The sequence below is a fragment of the Genypterus blacodes genome, unplaced genomic scaffold, assembly GCF_046128005.1.
Source record: "Genypterus blacodes isolate CSIRO-AG114 ecotype Tasmania unplaced genomic scaffold, CSIRO-AGI_Gbla_v1 ptg000070l_1, whole genome shotgun sequence".
Lineage (NCBI taxonomy): Eukaryota > Metazoa > Chordata > Actinopteri > Ophidiiformes > Ophidiidae > Genypterus > Genypterus blacodes.
The window spans coordinates 1,071,936-1,091,567 of record NW_027466880.1 but is presented as its reverse complement, the minus strand read 5'-3'; the positions used below and the strand labels follow the sequence as shown (position 1 = coordinate 1,091,567).

Below are 19,632 nucleotides of genomic sequence, written 5' to 3'. Positions count from 1 at the left end.
TCCACTATCAGCATCTTCACAATGAGTAACATGAATTTTTCAGTGAGGGGATGTATGAGTGTGTTATTGTTGTGTCATAGAGTGGGCGTGGGTGTATGAGCTCAGTGTGCCTTTAGTGTTGAGTAACTGGATCAGCATCTGAAAGCCCCACTGAGCTAAATGAGGAACAGCCCACCTCAGAATAACTTCAGTCGCACATGATTCTTACCAACGTACGTCTTGGCTGTACAACCTGCATTCTGATTCTGATACCTCCTGGCTATTGAAACTAACAATCACTTTTTGTTGTAAATAGCCACAGGCAAATTTTATAGTTCAACATGGAAATTTGTTAACAATGCCACAGGGGATTTAGGAACTTTCCATAACTTCTGTATATCGAGCATCATTCTAGTATTTTCCAACATATCATCTTGGTTATACCTAAAACACAACCTTCCAATGACACAAGAAGGACCTGCTAAGAAAGAACTAATGAATACATAAAGTTGAAATTAAGAATTAGACCTAAAGATTTTGGTCACATTTCTCATTTGGCTCTCTTGTCATATCTGTGCAGGCCAGCATGAAAAAGCAGTTTGGTGCAGCTTTCTGTCTTCGCAAGCCAAAATAATGATGAACACAACTGGAACATCCACTGTAACTGCTCTCTATCCATTATTAAAGGATGTATTTACAGTAAGTATCACCATCATAAAGGTAATTGACAGAGAAACACTCTCACATACTCACACGTTATACACTTACCTCTGTGAAGAATCAGTAGCAGCAAGGAAATGTGAAAGTGTCCATGTGTCGGCCTTTGTAGTTCACACCCACTTGACCTCTTGTGGGTAACTTCTGTGCTCCTTCATCAATGTTTTCATAGTAACAGAGAGCTTAGGGCATCTTCCTCGGCCTGTAATTAGAGCTGCTTTAACCATTTCCGTCCTGCATATTGTCACAACGACATGAAACGGCAGGGAGGAGTCTTCAGCTGCTATGCTCTGTCAGCTTATCCCACTTACAACAGCTTTGTGGAAAGGATTACATGCTACCTTTGCCATTTTCATCTTTCAACAGAGCACCAGTGTTAATGTAATTATACTGCTTTCACTTTTCGGAGCTTAGGACAGCTTCTTGAAGTGGCAAATGTTTGTTTCGCTGCTTGTTTTATGTGGAGGGTCTGGATCCCAACAAAGCAAGGAAAAACCATGATGGGAAACTTTCTCTGAACATTAATTGCCAAAAGCTCAAAGAATACAATACTTGTAATAATCCCCATTTAACCAACATTCACAGCTGCTTTATGGCAACTGTAAATCAATCTAAAACAATATTGTATTATACAGGCTATTTAGAATTATCTCATTATATCGATACAGGGAACATATGACATAAATTAGATGTCTTTAATCCAATTATACATACATAAAGTGTTTATATTACTTCTTTAAGCATGATTAATGTAATTATTCAATCAGACAGAACAGATGATTAAAACCCTTTATAGATGACTGACATGATCTCAGTGAAATCAGCAACCAAACTAGCTATTCCTCAAAAGGACCACAAGGTGGCGCCAGGCTCCAGTCTCAGACTTCTGCCCCAAACAGTCAATACTCTGCAATCTGATTATCATAAATGTTTAGGATCAACACGGTATAAACATGACTGTGAGTGGAGAAATGGGAATAAAAGTCGTAATCTGAGTGAGATTAAAAACAATATGTTTGATTGGTGGGTTCAACAGAGCAACAGGATGAATGAAAATAATAAATAAAACTCATACAAATGTCAATAAACTCTGGATGACTGCAATTCATATTCATATCCTTGTTTGTTTGGGAGTGAAAGTCTTGAAAAAGCAACCACAACCGTTTTTTCTGAAGATATTTTGAGCATGTTCCAACCTCTGCTTTGGGAATGGTCAGAAAATGAAATCAGCAAGTGGGACGTGGCCGGACCTGTTGAGACAAATTGACCCCTCGTAACCAAAAAGGGCCTGAGGAGAGATCTCACCACAAACAGCTGTCATGCTCTGCCCACAGGAGGAGAATAGGCACAAAGAAAGGCACAAGACAGGTCGGGTGCAAAACATGGATTCTCTACGTGAGCTCTCTGTCTGAATGTGACAATGATCCCATATATGCAAGTTTAAGTGAGAATGAGACAGAATTGGGAAACATTTAGGTAAACAAAAAGGACACAGCACCAGGACGGACCCGGTGAGGAACAACAGAGGACGCAGAATGAAGGATCTGGTGAAGGTGGAGGGGAGGAATGAACAGCTTCTGGCAGCCAGGGAGGATAAAATTACCTTTTTTGGTCCACAAGAGCAAATCTGCACAACTAAGGTGATGGAAACAATCTTCTTATATGCTAAAAAACTTTGCATGCATCATTCTTGGCTCGTCTGAATCAGCAGATCCGTACTTTGATATTGAAATTGTTTCAAATGCATTGGATATTTTGGTAAAGAATGTCCTCTTTTGACATTTTTTCTGTTATTTATGTGATAATAAGATTTTAAACTTTCATATATATAGTTACAGTATATATATATTTGTAACATGTTGATATCAATAAAACACCAAAATATATTGTGGCTACTGCTTGATGAATGGAAGGGGAACCGCGATCGAGCTTTATTTCCATTTTTCAGTGTTATTACACCAAAAGCTCTGTTTGTGTGTCACTTGAAAACTGCAGCAGACATATTCATTAAGTGTCAGACTGCTGCCTATAGGTGAGGCTAAGGCTGTGCTGAAGGCTCCTTATCAGTTCAGACCTCTCACAGAAATTCCACAGATAAGATAAGAAACCACTTAAACTGAGGCAAAAATAGGAAAGAGAAAACAGAGGCACAACAGATTAAATACAGTGGAAAATTTGTGCAATTAGAGTCTCAGTCCCTTTCTCTGTTTCATCTTAGTGCTGATTGATCCCTCAAATTGTCACACAGGTACATTTAAAAATACAAATATAACCACAAATAAAGAAGAAGAGGTCTCATTTACTTGGTGTGGTGCGTTTTATTCTGTCTCCACACACTCACCGGGGGTCTGTGTTGTGTTTCAGATCCCAGACGGTAGCAGGGACGACTTGTTTTCCAACGTGAACAGCAGGAGCTCCTCTGTGAAGTTCAGGTGGGCCAGGGGGTCCAGCCAGAGTCCAGGGAGCAAAGGTGGGCTTACTACTGATCTAATAACACAGGAGACACTTTACCCATCACTTCATCCTGCTGCTTAAACAGAATTGGAAAACAAAGAAGAATAGAGATACTGGTATTTAAGTTCAATTATGAGGCCCAAAACTTGTACTTTTCGTTCTCTCTTCTTTTCTACTTCTAATCCGCTGTGTCAGAGGGAAATACAGCAGTCTAACTTTATTTGGGTTTCTACTAGTTACTTTCCACTGAAAAACTTAAAATTCAACACGACATCATCATGAACATAGGTTGGTGGTGTATTCCTTCCTTATTTGGCTTCATGTCACGATGCATTGTTTAGAAAGGGATTGAATTAGAAAATATTTCAATTTACTTCATCTGTAGAGGGGGAAGAGCCCTCAAATGACCCAAACGTTGGCTAAAAATATACAGAACTGGCTGGTGAACACTCCCACACACACACACACACACACACACATGCAATGATGGATTTCAGCTCACTGGGTTCATCCTTTTAAGGTGCCAAAAGAGCATTTTGATATATATATATAATCTCTCAGTTTGAAATTCCAGGGTCATGTTGGTCGACATATATTTATATATATGTGTGTGTGTGTGTGTGTGTGTGTGTGTGTGTGTGTGTGTGTGTGTGTGTCTCTCTATAGTATGTGCATGTGCATGTAAACAGTGTGTTAATGAGCCATGGGTTCACATCAGTTTCTGCATAAGTCTCTTTCCATCATGATTCGTGTTGTCACGAGTGTTGACAGCTGTGCTGCAGAAGATCATGTAACCATGAATGCTTAATCTTGGCTTTGAGATTAAATCAGGCTGCCTCCATTATTCCTGTCAGGTCTGTTTGCTGTGTGTGTGTGTGTGTGTGTGTGTTTGTGTGATATTTCCACATGATGGCTTTTCCACCTCAGAGAGTGAATGTTTATGTACCTGTGGTGACAAACGGAAAGAAGCAGCGGCCTTGTCGATTACAGGAGAGGATCCTGTGACAGCTTCAGACACAGACAAATACAGTGTGTGTTGTTCTGGCTTTGTTTCTGGGTTTCAGTCAATTAGGATTATAAAAGAGGGGAAAAGGTTGAGTTGAGGCTGAGTTGTGTTTCTTCATTTCCTGCCTCTAATCCTGAGAAATGTAAACAGGAGTGCAAATTTATATTTACAAAGATGACCAAATGCTGAATGGACGGTCACTCAGCACTGTCTTCACATCTTCATATCTTCTCTGGAAAAAATCCACGTTCGTCTCATTGCTCATGCGATGACAGCGCCGAGCGACTGATGAGTACAGGGAGGAGAGCGAGGAGAAGGGGAGGGCAGGGAAAGCAGAGGAGCAGGAGGTGGGACTGGAGAGCCAGATGCTGACACAGGCGTGCAGCGTGTCAGCCCTCATCCCCTCCCTCTTCCCCTCCCCTTCACTCCCTCACTTACTTTTCCTCCCTCTCTGCCCAGGAGAGCATCTCACCCCTGTTTGGGCATATGACAGTGGAGCTCTACACCGTTCCTCCCATCTCCTCTTGGGATTACTACAAGAATATAGTGTGTGAGGTGAGGTGAAGTGTGTGTCAGTGCGTGTATGTACTTCCATTATGCCTGTTTTGGAGAGCTTTGAGTCGAGCAGCAGTGGATCGACATGAGAGGAGGTCACCACCAACAAGGGTGCGGGTGTCAGCACCTATTGAGGAAACTGCTCGTCAAATGTGACTGCTGCTTCGCTCAGGTCAGAGGTAGGTAGAGATGCTGCGATCACACACAGAGCTCTCACTCGGACTCGGTTCCTGACATGAGCGTGGCCTCTCCGGAAACAAGTTCAGAGGCACGAGCATGTTAACTGTTTACATACGGTATGAGCAGCAGACGAGGAGGCGCATTATACAGAGGCTGTTCATAGTGTGATATCTTATAATGTTACTTTACTTCCTGGTTGTTTTGTTCCTGCATGACTGAGAGGTCAGCAGCGTTTGGTGGAGATTACAGCAAAACAAAGGATGGCTCTGTTTGGAGTGAACAAATGTACCGGTGTGTTCCTTTTTCTTTTGATTCATGTTCACTTTTTGGTTGATGCTCTGTCAGTGAGATGTTGATCATATTGTTGTTGTTTTATCGCTCATTCCAGTTAAGAATTACCTGTGTTTTGTTAACGATTGGACTTTTTTTAGTTTCACATTTTGATTAATATTACCTGGACAACACAATATCTTAAAACACAAACAAACTCAATTGGAACTCCATCATGTTTTACAGCAGCTCATATTTGTTTGAACCTGCATTTGTCCATCACCGTGTTCAGAGACGCTCTAAATGTAAAGACACAGCACAGCGACACAACCAGGAGCTTCAATCTAGACAAGCGATAGACTTGTTAGTGGGAAATAAGGCAGATATGACATTCCTCTGGGTTTCATTTACAGTAAATTCTCTTGTGTTTGTGTTCACGGTGCAGGTACGGCATGAGTAGCGTGAAACAGAGCTATGATTCATGTTCCGAACGCACAGAAAGTCAAAGATAGACTCACATCTGGAAGTCTGCAGCGTCTGTGAATGTGCTGCGGATCACTGAATCATGGAAATGCGAGAACCACTGAGTCATTCTGCCGGCATTCCATTTCCCCCCCAAAAAAACCACAGCTTAAGCCCCCCTAACACATACACACACAAATACAGTAAACACACTTACACACGTATGAATAACACACACACAATGGGAGAATATCATCATAGAAAGGAAGAGTAAGAGTACTTTAATCACACACACATCCCATTATTGTCCCGGCCTTTAAATCCTCTGTTGTTCCAGTTGCATGTGGAGTGATTACAGAGCAGCTCGTCTTTGCTCTGCAAACACACACACCTGCAACGCGAACATGAAAAATATCATTTTATTAGGATGATGACGATATTTTGCCGTCCTTGTTGTTCAAAAAGCTTCATAGAACTTCTCTGACACTCTTTGTGTGTGCGTGTGTGTGTGAGGAATGCCAGTAGTGTTGCCGTTTCCTCTAAAGGGATGTGTGTGTGTGTGTGTGTGTGTTTTTATATCCAATCTGCTCTGTACATCCATTCTACATTTTCCCTTCCTTTATTTCCAAGGGTTCCCCCTCAATGGTTTCGGGGCTTACCCTTCATTTTCCTGTCGCCTCCGGACCTCCACCCCTCTCCTCCCTTGAGGTCTTCCTCCTTCCTCTTCCTCATTTCTTCACTCTGCGCTCTCTCATTGTGAATTTGCTCTTCACTTGGCTCGTTCTCCAGCAGCTATTTATAAAGTTACAGAGAAACACCCCTGTATAAATGTTTGGAAATCAAACTGTCCTGCCAAACACACTCATCGGCTCATTAAGCACCAAGTTCACTCTGGCTCATAAAACTGTTATGGGCCGTTTGTTAGGATGTTTGGAATCCAACCTCATAACTAACAAGTACAAAACTAGCCAGTCCTCTTTAAGAAGCACCATCAGGTCTAAGACTCACATCTATTCGGTGATTGTGTGTCGTATTACTGTCACACTGATTCTGAATTAAGAGGCTTACTCAGCTTTATTTGTTTTGGGATAAACTCAAACATCCTGTATGTAAAACTGAGATTAAAGCATCTTTTCCAAGCAGTTTGTAAAAAAGAGAAAGTTCCTAAAGGGTACTGATAATTGGCCCAGCGAGACATTGCGGTGCTCCGCGCCACCATTTCATTTTTCCCACAGTGCAGCTGAGTGTTGTCGTGGGTTCTCACGCGTACAATGTGATCACTCACTGCCTCATGGGTGCAGGATGGATGGTCAGTGTTTGTGCTTTTACGTTCAATGGGAAAAAGGAGATATTCCATCCTAAGCGAGCCATTTTCCCAATGTTGTTAGAGGATGGGAATATATCAAGTTTTCTCCAACTATTCCTGCATCAGATTTGACTCCAGATACCCTGAATACAGCTGCATGGATTATAAACATCATGCATGACTCGCTCCATCTTGGAATCAAGTGTGTGTTGACCCGAAGTTGAGCATGAGTCAGGTGAAGGTAGAGATGTTCAGCTACACCAGAAACTGTCACTGTGTTTGATGGGGGAACAGAATGAAGGTGAAAGGGTGGCAGCACCTTGGACTGAGGCTTTCTGTGGGCGCAGGAATAAAGCCACTTAGCAGGAGGAGTAAGAAAGATGACATGATTCTGAAAGGATTCAAAGCAAAGCAGCCATTTGTTTGCCTAATTAACTGGATTTTAAACAACAATGACTTCATCCATCAGTGTGAACAGATTATGATCACAGGTGTCGCACAGATAGCTGCCGGCGTGTGGCACGTGCATCTTTCATAGAAGCGGTGATGTGTTGTGCAGTTTCAAGCGGCGCTCCCACAGCATCTAAATAAGTCCTGCTGTTACTGACCAGCACCATGTATGGGGCTGAGAGGGGGGAAGACGGCCAACTGTCTCCCAACCATCTGCATTAAGAGAAACAGAGCACCTCAAGCACAGACCTCTGTGTAAAGTAGGTCATGGTCTCTCTCTCTCTCTTTCTCTCTCTCTCTCTCTCTCTCTCTCTCTCTCTCTCTCTCTCTCTCTCTCTCTCCTCTCTCCTTCTCATTGTTTATGTGCTAAGCATGTCTACGGCTGGTTTCATTTGTGTTCAGTTTACACACCTCACTGTTACGAAACCACATTTCCTTTTGAGGAATCATCTAACTAACGTTCCTCATCGTAATGAAGTCATAACAACAGTGTGGTCTGTCACGGGAATAATTGATTGTTACTTATAATCAGTTCATTTAGTTATATATTGTAAGTGATTGCATGCTCACAGCGATCACTTTCTAACTTTCACTTTAGCGGCACGTCTATAAGATGAAGACAGACCATTTAAAAGTCAATCGAAAAATAATTACTATATAAATTTTAATACAAAATAATAATGAAGTTGCATTTTAATGAGCTATTCAAAGAGCACAATTTAAATGTGCATTTCGCCTAATTGATGGATTTTAAAGTACTTTCATTATTCATTCACTGAAAAAATGTATAATGTATTATTCTAGTGGTGCAATCCAGCGCTGTGAAACACAATCATGTGAAAGTCACAAGCTCTGTGGTGAACATCCACTGATTGCGCAGTAATTAGAAAATGGATCGGTTGCATTACAGTGACGTCATCAGATTCCAACAATCGCTTTATCAAATTGAGGTATGGCCACTTTACTGACTGCAAAAAACAGCCACATTCAATCTACTTACAGTTGAATTTACAGGGTGATTTGTTTAGGTAGGACTTGTTGAATAAGGCCTTTGTATGCATTCACTGCCTCTTTACCGGTCAGTAAATATGAGTATGGGTAAAGAAACAACACAAATGTATATCAACAAAGTAAATCCAGATATGTTTTGTCTTAACTGACTAACAAAGAGTGAAGTTGCTCAGTTAGTCAGAGCTTTCAGGCGGTAATGGGTGGGATTCACTTAAACCCTCAAATTGCCTTCAAAAGACTCAAAAATATGCAAGAAAATGACTTAATTACAGCCATTAGCAATTTCCACGCTTGCTTTGTTGGACATCTATTCAGCAGCAGCGTTGCGGCACGCAGCCACTGATGGCATATGAGGACAAATTCTTCTCAGATGAATTGCATCTCCGTGAGTGAACACACACAGATGAGTCGTCTACAGGCCAGTCAGCACGCATGTACACAAACGCCAGCCCTAAGCGGTCATCCAGCTGTTGCTCTGTGGGAAGACAACATTACGTAAACGTGACCGACAAACACCAGGAGCTCCAGCCGTTCCCTCCGGCACGGCTTAAGACATCACACGCACCATTTAGCTGCCATCAGGACTCAGTACGGAGAAATGTTTGGAAACATTTTGTTTGGAAAAGCTTCATATTCACCGCAGCAAATGACATTGATATCATAGCTGGTAACATGGCTGTTTGATTGTGGTGCTGTGTGACCCTAAAACTGAGAGCAACATCTTATTATACATGAGGGACCAGATGGCTGTTGTTGGGTGCCATGCTGTATATGTGTGTATCTGTGTGTTCGTGTGTCTGTGCCTGCTGAGACGGCTTGCGTTATTTGGATTATTTGCGTTACTCAGGATATCTTCGATTTTAGAGTTACTTTATGGTCGGAAGTATAGCTGACAGATTACAGCATTGATGGAGGGCAAGACGATGGGATGGATTTGAACCCACAACTGTATTGAATGTGCATTTCTCCATCATATATTAGTTAAACATTAGAAAATCACTATTCTGTCCCCCCTCCCCTCTCCCTCTTTCTGTTGTCTCTTCCCATGAGGTCACTTCCTCATATATCATCTGTAATTAGAGTAATTAGTGTAAGTCTTTATATCAGGTCTGCTTTGATGTACGTTTGGTGGGAGATTGAACTTTTTGTCTGACTACAAGCCTTCAATTATCTGCATAGCAACACACTGTTCACTTCATTACAAATGACTCGAGCCACAGAATGTCATGAGCATGATGTATGCGTGCAAGAGCAAATAGCAGAATAGGGCTTTTCCATCGGCGGAGTATGAATTAAATGCAGCAAATAGAGAGAAATGGTGACATTATTAAGCATTTTACTGTGAATACTGTGTTATTTAATAGCTACAAAGCCTGCCCCAGATTTTCTCCTGGCTTTTGAAAGCTTGTTTTTATGATCACAACTTACATAAATGTGCTGACAGGGAATAGTGGCTCCTGGGAAGAGTCCAAAATGACACCATGGGTCTCCAGAGAGATTCTACTCTGCCAGGATCAGCAGAACAGAGTGGTTAATGTTAGGGTACATAGTTAAAACAGTGTGCTGGAGGATTAGGTGCCATACCGTCCTTGTTGTTCAAAGTTATAAGAGACAGAAAACCAAATCCATCAGCAGGGTGAAAGGGTGACAGCTCTCATCTAAGCTGCAGAAAGGGAGCAGCTCAGTGCAGATGTGATGAGGTCGCCTGTGACTGATCTAAGGGCACAACAATTCTGTCATGCTGAGTCTGAGTTGTAGTTCACATAAGCTTTCTCCCATTTTTCAAAGTGGAAAAAACTCTGTGAGGAGACAGAACTGAACATTTTCCTTTTTAGTTTAGTGATTTGCATGAAAGAGTTTCTCTCTCACGTCTGATTCTTCTACATTATCAATTCAAAAAATATAGTTTCTTCAGACAAATGAGGTAATTAGTTCCTGTCCTGCATGGACTGTAAAATGAAATGTTTGTGTTCTTTGGCTGCTGTCACAACATAAGTTTAAGAAAAAGAAGACTATAACAAAATCCATTTAGAAAAATAATAATAACATTTTAACAATACTTTAATAGAAATTTACTTTTGACAGTGAAGAATAAATGGAAACATTCAAGCTGCAGTGTGTGACACTCGTGTCCTCAGACGGAAGCGATTCCTCGTGAGAACAGATCTGTTTTTGTGTTTATGTGTTTATGACTGTTGGATGCAGAAGCTACAGCTACTAAAGTTACATTGAGGGCTTAACACAGGAAATTGAACAACATTTTTGTGAGGAAATCTGTCCTTGCTATCTGACCTGAGAGCATATACATCACAGTGAGCTGCTGTATTTTAACCCATTCACCCCCCATCTCTCTCCCTCTCTCTCTCTCCCTCTCTCTCTCTCTCTCTCTCCCTCTCTCTGTGTGTGTAGCAGAGCCGTACTCTGTGGCGGGCAGCGAGGGCAGCATCGCCCCATCTGCGGGCTTGGTTCCCCACCAGGCCTCAGGCAGCTCCAGCCCCTGCTCACACTCCCCATCTGCGGGATCTCGGCATCCCGTCAGTGCCCTGAAGAAATGGCTCACCAATCCTGTCCGCAAGCTGAGCTCTGATGGCAGAGGAGGAGGAGGAGGAGCGGCTAAAAGTGAGAAGCAGATGTGCAGGTCAGACGGGAGGCAGCCTCCTTCGCTCCTCTCCCACGGGCTGAATCAGCCGAGGCCCCTGGAGCAGCCAGACAACCACACCGTCCTCCCATGCACAGACAAAGTGAGAGCTGCCATCTTAATGTGCACACTCAGACCTTCTGAGGAAACACTTTGTACATGCATTCATCTGCTAACTATCACATTTTATCCTACAGGCCTGGAAAGATGGTCTGTTGAGTCCAGCAGCTTGTTCTCCAGCGCAGCCTACCAGTCGAAGCTCCTTATCTGACCTCCTGCAAGGCGGAGACACGCATAGTCCAGTAAAGTCTCTATTCTATACTTCTGTTACTTTTACACACATGAAATCCCAATCACTGAAATATCAAAACCATCCATCATGAATGTCCGCTTCATTTAAATTAACACATTTCATTTGCACAAATCATTTGACCTCCACTAATTGTGTCACAGAAATAGAACATATTTGGCATTCTGCTGCATATTTCCTCTCCATGCTCACACACACACACACACACGTACTACTTCTTTCTGGAAACATTACAGACTGCTCGGCACAGTGGAATCAATCCCGTGTGCTTTTCTAGACAGACATCTGGAAGTAATAGAGCAGCCAAGCAGACAGAAACAGGGTCAGGGCTGGAGGTGTGTGTGTGTGTCGACTGCCAAAATGAGAAGGAGAAATGAGGCCCGGAGGCGAGGTGAGGAGAGGGCCGTGAACGCTGGACAGAGTCAGGTCGGGAATGAAGAAGTCACGTAAGCGTTAAGTAAGATATAATGAGAGTTTATCCAATGGTTGTCAGCCTTTCTCTCTCTCTCTCCTCTGTGGCCTTTGGATCGCACCACTGAGGGATTTACAGTAGTAAGCTATGGTTTCATACACCTGCGGTTTTGTTTTTACCTCAAGCTTGACTTTCCTCTTTATACGATTCTTTTCTGTCAATGCCAAACCCTTTAAATCCCATTGTTACAATCCCTGCTCGCACTTCAGGAGGGAGAAGTCTTCATCAAACCTTCATAAAAAGAAGTAAATAAAAGATGTTTGGTGCCTACAAAGCATGTTTGCTGATATATTAACTTATCTAGATTGTGCCACCATGCTGGAAATCTGTGAACAGTCAATTGTAACTGTTGGAAAACTGCAGAGCCAAACCTGCTTTACTTGCTTAAGTAGATCCGATAAAAATGTTGAAATCAAAGTAAATATTCTATAGTTTAGAGTTCTTTATATGTCCAACAGATGGATATGGCCACTTCCTTTTTGAAGTGGCCATATCCTCCCTGTGTTTCCATGTTTTACACCAGAAATGCACAAAGGAGGGTTGAGGTTAAGAGACAGAGATCATAAAAATGCTCAGATGGATACAAATGACTCAGATAGATAGATTTGTTCCAGATCATCAGTACAGACGCACAAAGACATTCTTATATCTAGGAAGAAGTTATGCATCACTTGTGGCATCTTAAGTAGGCGTGGCCATGATTTCTGCTACATCAGTGTGTCACATTTCTGTTTGTGATTGTGGCCGTAAACGGATTTGAGTTGATCTGATTCCCCATCCTGCGTCTTTACTGTTTACACAAATATCCAATATGCTTCAGGAGTTTACCAGCATTTGATTTGAACCGACAAAAGTCTGTTTGTGTGTGTGTGTGTGTAAATCCCTCACTGTTCCTCTGCCTAATCATCTCTTTAACCCAGTCACCGTTTTTTAGAGGCACTAATGGCTTCCAGCTCCTCTGACGTTACTGAGAGGAAACATTACAAAGCTAAGCTAAGCACTCTTTAATGGCTCCTGCCTGTGTGCTGATCAGATCCAGAATGGAGCTGGAGCCTGAATTAGGACTCAAGCGGCGGGCGCATGCAAGGGTGTGTGTGTGTGACGACACGAACCGTTTGACTCACGCGAACACAATTTGAGAAACGCCGTGAAACGAACAGAGGAGCAGAAATGACCTACAAACTGACTTTATGGAGGGATTATGAGATAGAGGGGTGGAATCAAATGTGGCGAGATGCTAGAATGTCAAGAGGATTAGGATGAATGTCGCTCAGATTATACTGCTTTTAGGTGAGGAGTGACATTTGTTATATAACAGCTCCATGCCTGATTCTAGTTTTCCTACTTTTCCTGCCCAGCGGGATCCTCTCGCTGCAAGTAGGAGACATGAAATCAAAAGTGTTCACTCCTCTCAGGTTACTGGGGATTTAGGGTGGCATGAATTTCCAAAAAAGGGGGGGGATGAGCAAACTTTCCCTTCTGATGGTTTTCCCAGTTTTGGCTGTTAAGTTTCTGGGCCGGTACGTCGCTCTGATTTTCCACAGCCGTCTGCTTCACGCCGTAAATGAGGCCTGAGGATGTGAAGTGCGTGTGTGTGGTGTGTGTGTTTCGTGATGAGGCAGCAACTCTTGCCTATATTCAACACTGCTGTTGTATATTTGCCTTTCACACACAACATCACCTCCAATCTCCTTCATATGGGTTCCATTTTCCTGACACACGCTGATGTTCAAAGCTCTTTTTTCCTCTTTTTTTTTAGAGTCATGAATCCAGCATCAACGGGCTTCAGGGTGAGAGTGTCTGCAGGCCGACTGAGGACTCGGCCAGCCTGTTGTCTCCTGCGGTGGACAGTGAAGAGGACAGGACTCTGGCCTTAGAGAAGAGCATGTACGCACAAAACACCAGTGTCCCCTGAAAGCTACATATCTCCAAAATGTCAGGTTGAACAGGAATTTGTAAGCAGATGTGTAAACTGAGATAGATATGAATAGTCTTAAACGTGTTATTCTTGTCAGGACACGTGGAGATACGTGACTTTCAGCGAACAGCAATGATACATTCCTGAATTGATTTAGCAAAGAGGACATTTAAATGAAGAGCTACATGTTTGTGTGTCTCTCTCAGATACGTGCTGACTGAGCTGATAGAGACAGAGAGGTTGTACGTGGACGATCTTGGACTCATCGTGCAGGTTTGTCTCTTTCCGAGAGTAGCAACAGCTGAATATGTCAAAAATGTGTCTCTGGCGTTCATATAAGACGCACAGACACTTGAATTAAAGTGTTCTATTTCTGCTGCTCCGTGTGTTTTCATGTTCCTGTGTGTGTGTATGTGTGTGTGTGTGTGCAGGGCTACATGGCCACAATGGCTCAGCAAGGAGTACCAGAGGACATGAAAGGCAAAGACAAGATCGTGTTTGGAAACATCCACCAGATCTACGATTGGCACAAAGAGTGAGTCGTCGTCTTCTGTCGCTCCTATCCTCCCACACTTCCTCTCAATCTGAAGACTTTCTTACAGATGAGAGGGGATTTGTTTCCTGCTTTTAAGAGTGTGTGAACATGTACAGTTTGTGTGTGTGTGTGTGTGTGCGTTTGTGTGTGTGTGTGTGTGTGTGTGTGTGTGTTTGGCTGGATGTTCTCTCCTGACCTTTTGCTTGGTGTCACACAGCTATTTCCTGCAAGAGCTGGAGAAATGTGTGAATGATCCAGACAGCCTGGCCCAGCTCTTCATCAAGCACGTGAGTCTGTAGATGAGCTATATGTGTGTGTGTGTGTGTGTGTGTGTGTGTGTGTGTGTGTGTGTGTGTGTGTGTGTGACAGAAAGACAGACGAACCATATATGAATGTATATATAATGTATTGTTTTATGACTCCAACCTGTATTTAATCTAACCTCATCTAAGGTTGTGCAAATTCTCACTTGCCTCCTCTAGTACAGATGAATATGAGCACTTTACTTCTTTGCATCGTCCTTGTTAACTATAGAATAAATAGAAAATAGATGAATTAAATGAGCAGTCTGGGAGATAAAGGAGTGGCTGGTACTCCATCAGCAGGTGGCGCTGCTTCACATAGCGCTCATTTGATTCCTACCAAGATGAAATGAGGATATAAAAAGAGGGACTTTAAGGGTGTTTTACTGGATGAATCTCTTGTTTCTTCTCCTGCTAAACTTCTTCATGCCAGCTGAGTCAATGTTAGTTAATTCAGCTGCGACAGCAAATTAAAAAGTTCTTTTCCAGCCTCAAGAATTATTCATTGAGGCAAAGTTCCGTGCACTGGAGGGTAAAATGAGACGAGAACTGGGACGGAAAATAACAGAAGCACCTCTCTCTCTCTCTCTCTCTCTCTCTCTCTCTCTCTCTCACACACACACACACACACACACACACAAACGCACACACACATTTACATCACGTGGAATCCTTGTCACATCATCTCCCTCTTTCACTTCCAGGAGCGTCGTCTTCACATGTATGTGGTCTACTGTCAGAACAAACCCAAGTCGGAGCACGTCGTCTCCGAGTACATCGAGAACTACTTTGAGGTCTGAGCTTGACATGTTTTCATTTCCGTGTTACCACCTATCGTATGTCACAGATCACTCAAAAGCTTTTCTATCTCACTTTCTGGACCATCTGACAGGATCTCAGGCAGCAGTTGGGTCACAGGCTGCAGCTCAATGATCTGCTCATCAAACCTGTTCAGAGGATCATGAAGTATCAGCTGTTACTAAAGGTTTGTCGTGTGAGTGTGTGTGTGTGTGTGTGTGTGTGTGTGTAATCACCAGACCGCTAATGATTCATTTCGTTCTCTTTCAGGACTTTTTGAAGCACTACAGGAGAGCAGGCAGGGATGTGGAGGAGCTAGAGGTGAGATATGATCACAGACTCTAAACTCTTAATCTAGATAGAGGAAACGTTTGCGTATTGAAGTTTGGTTCCTCCCTTCCTCTCAGCGGGCGGTGGAGGTGATGTGTTTTGTGCCTAAACGCTGTAACGACATGATGAACGTGGGCCGGCTCCAAGGTTTCGAGGTGAGTCATGGATGAGATGTAGCAAATTTCTCAAAACATCCCATATGAAGTAGAGATATCCGAACTGATTCACACCTTCTCTCAGGGGAAGATCACGGCTCAGGGGAAGCTGCTCCAGCAGGATACGTTCTACGTCAGCGAGCAGGAGAGCGGTGTCCTGCCCAGAGCCAGGGAGAGGCGCGTCTTCCTGTTTGAGCAGCTGGTCATCTTCAGCGAACCAATAGACAAGAAAAAGGGCTTTTCTCTGCCGGGGTACACTTTTAAAAACAGCATCAAGGTGCCAGCATTTCTATATCTTGATTTGAATCTATATTTTATATTTGTCCCTGTGTTTAACCTTTCCCCCGTGTGTGTGTGTGTGCTGTAGGTCAGTTGTTTGGGCGTGGAGGAACACTCAGAGGACGACCCTCTCTGTCTGGTGTTGACGTCCCGTAGGACAGACGGCAGTGTGACACGCTTCATCATGCAGGCGCTGTCTGCAGAGACAAGGACGGCCTGGGTCAACGACGTCGTCCAGATCTTGGAGTCTCAGAGGAACTTCTTAAACGGTACTACAAACCTTCCACAAAGCTCCAAATCATAGATTCCAGTGCCGTGCATGAGGTTAATCCCACATCTTCTCTGTTGTCTCTGCAGCCCTCCAATCCCCGATAGAGTATCAGCGTAAGGAGACCAACAGCCTGGGCCGGAGCATGAAGTCTCCTGCTGCATACGTGTCCGGCCTGAGACCGCACTCCTCTGCGTCTATGGACCGACGCCACCAGCCCTGTCTGCAGTCTTACAACACGTCCCTGCCCTCTCTGCATCCGCCCCGACACCGCCAGACCTCACAGAGCGTCAGTACCACCCTCACACACACACACACACACACACACACACACACACACACACTCACTCGTCTCTCTCATCACCTCCACCTGCTCACCTCCTGTACTTTCCTCCTCACAGCAGTCCAGTTCACGCCCACACGTGACACAAAGCCACGCTGCCTCCAACGGCCGGCTGCCCCACAGCCAGCAAAGTATTCAGGTATGTGATTGCTGCGAAAATGGTTATTTAATCTCTTAAAAGTCACATTTCTTCATTCATTAGACAGTGTAAAATGGAGCTGAAGTCTGCATTACAGGCCAACTTGGAATCTGCAGTGTTTCCAATTAGCTGATATTGTCTGAAGAAGGCCTGCCTGCTGTATGCACTAGAAGGCGCTTGTAGCTTTTGGGGGAATTAACGATCATTGCTCAAATCTGTCTGTCAAGCTGCTACTGTCATTTACTGCAATTCCAATTGTTCTTCTTTCATTGTTTGTTTTTGTTCACACTCATTTTGCCTTGCATGTGAGGAGGTCAGTTAGGTGCAGGGCTCCTGTGTTGTCACTCATGATGAGGGGAAGTGACTCTGGCTGCTGGCCCTCCGCTTGCTTTTGTTTGATATATCCTGTTGTTGTTTCGGCGTGGATTCACAAACCTGGCATCAGCTGATCTGTCCTGCTGGTGTCCAGCGGAGAGGAGACGGAAAAACCCAGTGACCTACTTTGAAAAGAGTGAAAAAAAAGTTGTATTTCCTCAGAGTTCCACACAGAGGAGGAAATGGTTTTGATCACAGCGCTGCGATTCCTTTTATTCTCTCTCTTTGTGTTACTACATCCATCATCATAGCTTATATTTTAATGGTTTGGTTTGATTTGTGGTTATTGTGTCTCATATTCATTCACAAAGTCACCAAATCAGATGCTGAAAAAAGGAGAAGTTGGTCTATGTAAAAATAATTGAAATGTGTAATTTGAAAAGGAATCATTTTACTTCGTCATCTTAATGAAACCTATCCCATTTTTGTAATAGATTAGATTAGATTCAACTTTATTGTCAATGAGCAGGTACCGGTACAAGCCAATGAAATGCCACAATAACAGAATTTCCACACATTTAAAAAGTTTGACTGTTCTGAATAGGCTGTTCCTTTTTTGTGCCATCTGTGGTACACGCCCCACACTTTGAGCACCACTGTTCTCACAGCAGTTTAAAAACCTTTATTGTTTATGTTTTCAGGGTGTGACTGGCAGTTTACAAGCGACCACATTAAACGACGACGGGACTTCAGGCGCATCGTCCCAACAACATGGATCGACTGAGGGGAAGTGAGCAGTGACGTCATCGCCACGATGCATGAACTCACTTTGACCCTGTCAGCCATCATGAATGAAGGCCGAGGGTCTCTCTCTGCCTTGGCTATTGTCCTAAACCTCCTTTAAAACCTTTATATACCACTACAGTGCAGGATAATCACTAATTCTGTGTGTGTGTTTGTGTGAGAGACAGAGAGAGAGACTGAGAGAGAGATAGAGAGAGAGAGAGAGGGGAGAGAGAGAAAGAGAGAGTGTCTGTAATTCAGCTTCAGCTTCAACATATGATGATCACAAATTGTGTGACAGTATGGCTTTGAAACACCTCACAGATTCAAAGTGTGTATGATTTCTTACGTTTTCCATTAAAAACAACTTTATTGATATTTTTATACTGCACACGTCCCTGTTGTACGTCGTCATACTATGACCCTCGGATTCTCCAGCTGAGGGGATTTGATTCTGCACAGAACACAATCCAGACCGCAGACTAGCAATAGATGTGTTTTTCCTTGGGTGAGCTATTTTAACCCCGCCATTGTTAGCAGCGTTATCTGAGCTGAACACGTTTGCGAAGTCACACAAAGCCCCCACGTCATCATCAAGCAGAAAGAGGAAAAAGGGAACAAAGATAAAAACAGCGGCTCTCGTCTGTCACTGTCATCTTGAATGTAAATAATCTCCTGTGGGATCAGATCAGTGAGAAACTCTGACGTGTGGCGTTCTGATGTAACGCAAAGAATTAAAGAGAAATGATGGTCGAGTCATGTTTGGCATTTTCACCTTTTTTGTCTGAGAAACTGTAAAGATTTGACACTTCCTCACACGTTTGCCATGAGAGGTTTGGACCTGTGGAATTTTTAATTTCCTGTTTTGCGGTGGTAAACATTTTATATGAATATCAGAGATGACATCAGAGGCTCAGTAGCTCCTGTTGTTTGCTTCCTTTATGTCCTATGTTTATTTACCTGCTGAGGTCTGAGTTGAAAGATGAATCAAGTCTATAAGAATACAAGCTGTTATATAGCGCCCTCTAGTGCAGCTCAGGAAGGACATTATGTTTAGGACCATCCATCCCTCCATCTCTCCATCCCTCCATCCATCAGTTTGCTGCACCATTTATGCCGGTCAAAGCGTATCCCAGCATGCATTGGGCAAGAGGTAGGGAAACCAGCATTTTGGCTCCACATGTTAATAGATTTTTTAAAGGTCAAGCACCTCACATGACTCAGTGGATCATAACTCATACGGCTTAGTTCACATTCGGGGAATTTCTATTTGCCATATCAGTCATCATCTCTGTTTATGTACTTGTAGATCGGTCCATATGTAAACACACACACGTCTTAATATTTAAGTCTGAAGTGTGAAAGGTGGCCAGACAGATGGTGCGAGGTTTGAATTCCTCCCTCAGATCTCATCCGGATCTCACCACAGCGTGTGAAGGAACTTTTCTGTCCTCCATTGACGCTGCAGTCATTAAATAACAAATACCAGCAGACTAAAACGCAATCGTGTATCAGTGTGTGAGTTGTAGAACAAACAGCACAGTTAAGCCTCAGTCACATTTCACATCTGGCAGTAAAAGTTTTGACATTTTAGTTGCTTTAATTTGCTTCCTCGTCTTCATCTTCCCATGACAGACAGTAGTTTTGCAGGTGTTTA

The 19,632-nt window shown here is 43.2% G+C and overlaps 1 protein-coding gene across 4 annotated transcripts; it reads left to right on the top strand.

The window, feature by feature from the left end:
* Positions 1-1,999: 1,999 nt before the first annotated feature.
* On the top strand, positions 2,000-19,618 carry arhgef25b (Rho guanine nucleotide exchange factor (GEF) 25b). 4 transcript variants are annotated; one of them, XM_076156806.1, is made up of 17 exons: positions 2,000-2,336; positions 3,061-3,166; positions 10,800-11,131; positions 11,226-11,330; positions 13,570-13,697; positions 13,935-14,001; positions 14,160-14,263; positions 14,481-14,550; positions 15,270-15,359; positions 15,458-15,550; positions 15,634-15,684; positions 15,771-15,848; positions 15,934-16,125; positions 16,216-16,396; positions 16,485-16,684; positions 16,800-16,877; positions 17,894-19,618. In XM_076156806.1, the coding sequence occupies exons 1-17, from the start codon at positions 2,232-2,234 to the stop codon at positions 17,984-17,986; spliced, it is 2,073 nt and encodes a 690-aa protein (XP_076012921.1). In that variant the 5' UTR covers positions 2,000-2,231; the 3' UTR covers positions 17,987-19,618. The 4 variants fall into 4 exon arrangements, with proteins under 4 accessions (XP_076012921.1, XP_076012920.1, XP_076012923.1 ...); XM_076156805.1 differs by having other exon boundaries at positions 16,797-16,877; XM_076156808.1 differs by lacking the exons at positions 2,000-2,336; positions 3,061-3,166 and adding an exon at positions 4,616-4,890 and having other exon boundaries at positions 10,803-11,131; positions 16,797-16,877.
* The last annotated feature ends 14 nt before the right edge of the window (positions 19,619-19,632 follow it).